Below are 6,564 nucleotides of genomic sequence, written 5' to 3' on the forward strand. Positions count from 1 at the left end.
TGCCCTCGGAGATTATAATGCGCGAGCCGAGTGCTGAAATTGAATCTCAAGCCCGCACGAGACTGTAGACCCTCGGAATTCGCCTCTAACGAGTATTACTCCGTGCGCTGGGTGTGCTTTGGCAAATTCAAAAAAAAGAAAAAAAAAAAACCCGAGATCCGTCTTCGAGAGGCTCTTCGGGATATAGAGCGCAGCGGCGGCATGTCAGACAGGCGTCACAGAGGCCTCAGCTACTATACGTAATTGTCCTAATTGTCGGACAGCGCGAGAGACAGCTGCAACGGCTTTATAATGTCCAATTGCGTTCGGAGTTTATAGGCAATCGAATTATCACTGCGGCCGGACTATATACATCCTCTGCAGCCGTGCGCGCAGCCCATCCGGTTAGCCGTGTGCCCTCCTGTAGCCTATACGAGGATTAACGCGGATCGAGATTCAACCTCCCGCGTCCTAAAACTCCGAATATCTAGATATAAGCCGTGACGACATAAAGCGTTGCGCGATTTCGATTCGTTTTTTTACCCGAGATACACTGCAACAATGGATACAGTATAGAGGAGACAAAAAAAAAAAAAAAACACTAAATTAGCCGATGGATTATTCGCGATCCGCCTCGATATACAATGATAAAGCTCGTGTGCGCGAGCAGGGAAAAAAAAAAAAAAGCGGGAGACGAGCCTCCTCCACGGATCCCAATTACGGCGCATTCTAATGCCGCGCTACAGGAGGAGACCGCTCTAACGAGCAGTCTTGATCGCGTATCGGGATTTATTAGCGTCTCTCTGTTATTACGCGTACGTGTATATGTTCCGGATTCGTTTTTTCACCGCTCGCCAGAGATATATACATATAGAGAGACGCACACCCGCGCAAGAATAACCGGAAAGACGGCTTGGATTATCGTGACATATCTCGAATAAGTAATGGGAAAAAAAAAATCATGAATTTTCAATAGACAGGCAAGCGAGTGATAATCCTGGAGTTATTCTGCCTTATCCACCTGCCCTATACTATACGCTGTATTATCTCGCGCTTCTAAAAAATGCGCGCGGAAAAAACGGGAAGGTCTCGCGCCAACACTGCAGGCAATTAAACCGATCGGCCTTGCAACAATAATAACCATCATCTCCCGGTCTCTTGGAAAAGCAATGAACGCGGGTAAATCTATTCCACGGCGCACTCGGCGTAATCTGTCCCGTCCCATCTTCTAAGCTCCGCCGACGAAACCAGTATCTCTTTTAATGACCGTACGGCCAAGAGGAAGAAGAAGAGGAAGAAGAAGAAGAAAAAGTTACACGGTACACAATACACACGACAGCTCTCGAGTCCTTATAGTGGGGGTAAACCGGCGGCCGCATGTGCGTCTCTCGGCTGCGACGCCGTTCATGCCAGTCAAGATTGACCAGACTCGCGGCTAACATAGCTCGGACACTGCTACACTCGAATAGCAGGATGGATCGCTGGCGAGGAAAAGTGGCTGTGGTGACCGGAGCCTCCTCCGGGATCGGCGCTTACGTCGTCGAGCTTCTCGTGAGGGCCGACATGAAGGTAGTCGGCTTGGCCAGGAGGGTCGAGGTGCTGCAGCAGATGGCCAGCAGGATGGCCAAGCATCACCCCGGCAGCTTCTATCCCGTCAAGTGCGATCTGCAGAAGGAGGAGGACATCCTCGAGGCTTTCAAGTACACCGAGGAGAAGGTGGGACCGGTGAACGTCCTCGTCAATAACGCCGGGTTCCTGGTCTCCGAGAGGATTATCGGTGAGAAAAATCGAAAAATCGACATTGCACTATATCTGGCTGAGATAACAGAGGTGTCTATAGCTGTTATGCCAATCTCTCCCGCGAGAGCGAAAATAACCGAGCCGAGAGACCTTGACTCGCTGACGCAGCGCCTGCATTGTCAGCGATATTTGCATACTCGCCGACTGTGCTTTACTGCCTCGCTATTCCTACGCCTTTTAAAAAAGCTCCGCGCGATGCGCGAAATGTGTATAAGCTGCTGACGTCTCGCATCGATTCGATCCACAGACAGCTCGACGGAGAACTTTCGCAAGATCCTGGACATCAACGTGCTGGCGGTGGCCATCTGCATCCGCGAGGCCACGAAGCTCATGCGCAAGCACAAGGTCCACGGGCACATCGTCAACATAAACAGCGTCGCGGGCCACGAGGCGGCGAGGATACAGGTGCCCGTGAATCTCTACTGCGCCAGCAAGTACGCCGTCACCGGTATGACCGAGTCCGTCAGGAACGAGCTGACCAGCCTCAACTCCGGCATCAAGATCACGGTGAGATTTCCGATGTGTTTCGCATTTTTTTTTTTTCTATCCATATTATCGTAGAGAGAGAGAGAGAGAACGATCGGGATTTTTTTTTTTTTTTTTTTTCATACACTCGATGCAGTAGAATAAGCGGCTTTGCGCGATATGAAAAATAGCGCGAGCGACGTTGTGAATGCAAGACAAATTCCGAGACTATATTTGTATTTGACTCTCGAGCACAGAGCCTCAGTCCAGGACCGGTTAAAACGGACATGATCCGCGCCGCGGGCATCCCCGACGAGCTGATCGACAAGGTTCCCATCCTCGAGGCCAAAGACGTCGCCGAAGCCGTCATCTTCGCCCTCGGCACGCCAACCCACGTCCAGGTAAGTCAATCTTCGTTTCTACGCTATTATAGTTCCGATCGACAGCGGTTGCGCTAATAACGGATCGTTTGCTTTTCAAGTGCATGCTTGTGCAACGCATTGAGAGTCGGTTTTTCATTCGTAGCAAAGTACACGCATAACGCGCGGTTTATCGATCACAGCGAATTTACCCCGCGCGCGCGCGCGAGAGAGAGAGAGAGAGATAGAGAGGCGGTTCATTCATCTCCTCGTTGGCATTTTTCAGATAAACGAGCTGACGATCACACCGCTGGACGAGACGGTGCAAGACGCCAGAGGCTGAGATAGCGCCGCCGCCGCCGAGGAGACACGTGCTATTTTTCCAATGCAGTATATAGAGCCTATAGTTTATAGTAGCGCATCAGCCTAGTACAGACATGTAGACAAGACACGAAATAAAGTATCTTACCTTGTATACAGGCGTAAATTCGGCTTTTCGACGGCGAGAAGAACCGATTGAAAATTGTTGTCTAGACACAGAGCGATTAAGTCCATACTCAGCTGTAAGACGCCTAGCGCGAGCGGTATCGTCGCCTATATACATACATATAGATCGCGAGAGTCGTGCAAAATTTTTTTGCTATTAATATTTGCTCATTTTCGATAATTCAAGCAGCGGCGCTTGACATTTTTCTCGCCTGTCTAATTTGCCGCGTACAAGTAGGTTGCCGGGTCGATTATTCCTCTCTCGAGAACGGCCCTCTTTTTCCCCTATAGCCGTTTATTAAAAATTTCATTCGAAACGCACACAGGCGCGCGCGCGCGGATTGTTTGCGCGCCGGCTTTATAGTAGAGATCTTTTTTTCTATATTTTTTCATACTAAACTTAATCCGCTCGGCTTGGAGTTTGCATACCGTTGCGCTACTCGTCGGAGCAGTGTACAGTTGCATATCACGATCGAGCCGTGTGTGCATAACGCAAACATTTTTCCTATACAGCGTTTCTCTCTCCCTATCGGAGAGTCTATCGTGACGTTAGCGCATCGTTGAGGGCATTACAACCGGTGTGCCGCCGTAAGTACGCACACGACCTTGACGTCGATCCCGACAACCATCGGTGAGTAGAGTGACGAAGGTCGTTCGTCAAAATCTATCGACGCGAGGATTGAATAGAGCGAAAAAAAAAAAACAACAACAACGCGACCTTCGACCGCTCGGTAACTAATTAACCGATTTACGGCTCCTTTACGTACGATTGCTGCTATGTCGTATCGCGAAGAAAGGATTAATATATCTCCAGTATAAGGCGAGCAGCGTTATATCGTCTAATGCGACGAGGAATAATTACCAAGAGACAGACGTCAGTACCCCGAGCCAAGGGGACCTTGAGTCGGCGATTCTCTCGAGCTCATTGTCGCGTGTAATTAACTCGGAAATGCTCCTTTTTTTTTTTTGTTGTCTTTGTGTCCCAACGCCTTCTCTTCCTCAAACTCTCTAACGCGCGACGACGCTATCCGTAGTGCGTCGGCGGATTCGTCGAGGAGCAGCTCTGGAATTGAAGTTTTCTCGTCGGTTTGCGTTCTATGGGATATCGATTATCCCGCGGAATGTCAGGAGAGAGTGAGAAAGACATAACGGGCGCGCAGCTCGGGAATGTTTTCAATTAGATTTTTCTTAACGACCCGTGCAGTGTAATATGCTCGTTATGTTATATTATCGCGTGATTTATGCATTTTTTAAAATAACTCGTTTACCCAGTAGCCGATGAGAACGTTCGATCGTATGTATACGGAGCTCGAAAAAAAGCTTTTTTAATTAAGGAATCGTGTTAGACGCTCTCTCTCTCTCTCTCTCTCTCTCTCTCTCTCTCAATTAATAGCCGACGTCGCCGCGGCGAGAAACTGCTGAGCTTATAATGGTCGAGCATGGATCGCTGCGCCTTCGATATATACGGATATAGAGCCGCGAAATTTCCAGCGAAAAAAAGCTTCACCGCCGCTCCTCTATACTCGTCGACAGCTGCACGTGCAACTCGATCCGCACCCGACGATTATAATTATGACATCTATCATAATTAATCGCGCGTGTGCCTTGTATACTCGCTTATTTATGGAAATTAACTTTTTGCGCACGCGGGAAAAAAGTATCGCCGCAAAAAAAAAAAAATAAAAAAAAGAGTACGCCGCGCTGTTAATTTAATTATTCCGGCATGTGTGTATGTAATCCCAGAGCTGCATTCTTTCTTCGCTTGTGAAAGATTGACATATGGAATATGTGCGTATAACAAAGCCCTTCACCGTCTAATTACGGCCGTTTTTGGCGAAGGTGATGCGAGGTTGTGCGCCGCGCGAGTAAATCAATTTAAACTTGTCGATTATGTGCCGAAGATGGCCTAAAATATTTAGCGCGGCCATCAATTACCGGCGTAATATGCGAGGCCCGAGAATGTAAAATATACAGCAATTGCATGCGAATGCTTAGAAATATACGGCATTCGAAACGTCGACTCTGTGATAAAGTTTTCGCGCGTAAATTTCGAATATTAGCGGCTCTCGTCGTAAAAACTCTCGAGAAACCGACGAGTCGATAAAATCACTGGGCTAAAAATCCGAATTCCAGCCCAACCACAAACTCTCTCTCTCTCTCGAGATTCTCGAGAGAGAGAGAGAGAGAGAGAGAGAGAGAGTTTTCGTGCGAAAATTCGCTCGGCCTGTCATATACAGTATATTATCGATGTACAGCACGCATCAGGGGAGAGGCGCGCGGCGCATGTATAATTACGCGTCTCAATATTCATGGGCCGGTATAGATTAGGCGAGTGGCGCCGGACAAGACTATATCCGACGTTATGTCCGCGTATAACCCGCGCGAGCCGAGATCGAGTATAAAGAGCCGATACGGATCTCTCTCTCTCTCTCTCTCTCTCTCTCTCGGCTTGTGAATTTAATTGCGGCGAGCTTTTATAATCGCGGATTTTTCATCGCTCTTCCGAGAACGAGAGAGAGAGAGAGAGCTCGACAAGGGGCATACGTACTCGAGTGGTATAATGAAAATTTTGCCGACAAGATTCCGGGAAGATTGCGCGGCGAGAGAGCTGCTTTTTCGCTCTTTGATATGTGGAGTTTGTGAAATCTCCGGGGGGATTCGAGTCGGGATGCGATTGAATTTTATTCCTTGTTTTCATACGGATATACGGCTGATAATTATTTATATGCAAATCGAGCGCTATTTGCAAGACGAAATTCACGCGAGGTACTTGATTAGATTGTTTTTCTAAATTCTGAGAGTTTCTTCATCACAGCGATAACGATCGCGCGTTAGGCAGTAATAACACACAGGTATATACGATTATATTCGCTAATATTTTTCCAACGAGAGGCACGCACAAGCGAGAGGAAAAACTTTTATTATCGGATCTCTCGGATTCACTCCATTCTCGAACACCATATTCGCAAGTATACTCTATAAGATCGTAATCTAATCCACGCGCATTGTATTGCGGCGGTAAAAAAATTCACCGTCGCGATGGTATTGAGTAATGGAAACGACTGAAGCGCAGCTTCGAGGCGATAAAAAGAAAAATTGAAAACCAAAGCCGCGCGCGGCGGTGATCGTAAAAAAAAATTCCGCCTATTAATAACGACGAGACCCCTTAGTCATAGCCATATGATCGCATCCAGAGCTCGATATAAGCGTTATTTTTTTTTTTTTTATCGCGCGAGTTTACAATTCAAAGCAGTTTGTTGCGCGCGTGCCGCGCAGTCGCGTATATCTTTGGATAAAAGTTTGGGGATGAATCGGAGCTTCCAAGTGCGCGGCCGGCTGTAAAAAAGTTTATTCGACCATCAAGTCGAGGGGAGAGGGCTTTTACGGGCCGCGTCAAAGTTTATGAATTCGCATCCTCCCCCCCCCCCCCGCGACGATGTCAATATTCGAGGGATTAAATTTTACCGATCGTCAA

At 47.9% G+C, this 6,564-nt stretch overlaps 1 protein-coding gene across 1 annotated transcript; it reads left to right on the forward strand.

Annotated features, from left to right (window-relative positions):
* Nucleotides 1–746: 746 nt before the first annotated feature.
* LOC100116955 (farnesol dehydrogenase) lies at nt 747–3,078 on the forward strand. Its single transcript, XM_001604894.6, has 4 exons — nt 747–1,756; nt 2,027–2,286; nt 2,502–2,645; nt 2,890–3,078. The coding sequence occupies exons 1-4, from the start codon at nt 1,357–1,359 to the stop codon at nt 2,944–2,946; spliced, it is 861 nt and encodes a 286-aa protein (XP_001604944.4). The 5' UTR covers nt 747–1,356; the 3' UTR covers nt 2,947–3,078.
* The last annotated feature ends 3,486 nt before the right edge of the window (nt 3,079–6,564 follow it).

This window comes from Nasonia vitripennis, chromosome 3 (genome assembly GCF_009193385.2).
Source record: "Nasonia vitripennis strain AsymCx chromosome 3, Nvit_psr_1.1, whole genome shotgun sequence".
Lineage (NCBI taxonomy): Eukaryota > Metazoa > Arthropoda > Insecta > Hymenoptera > Pteromalidae > Nasonia > Nasonia vitripennis.

Coding starts and splice junctions, on each gene's coding strand:
- LOC100116955 (XM_001604894.6), top strand. CDS start 1,357: ATGTGCGTCTCTCGGCTGCGACGCCGTTCATGCCAGTCAAGATTGACC. Junction 1,757..2,026: donor GGTCTCCGAGAGGATTATCG/GTGAGAAAAATC, acceptor TTCGATCCACAG/ACAGCTCGACGGAGAACTTT. Junction 2,646..2,889: donor GCACGCCAACCCACGTCCAG/GTAAGTCAATCT, acceptor GGCATTTTTCAG/ATAAACGAGCTGACGATCAC.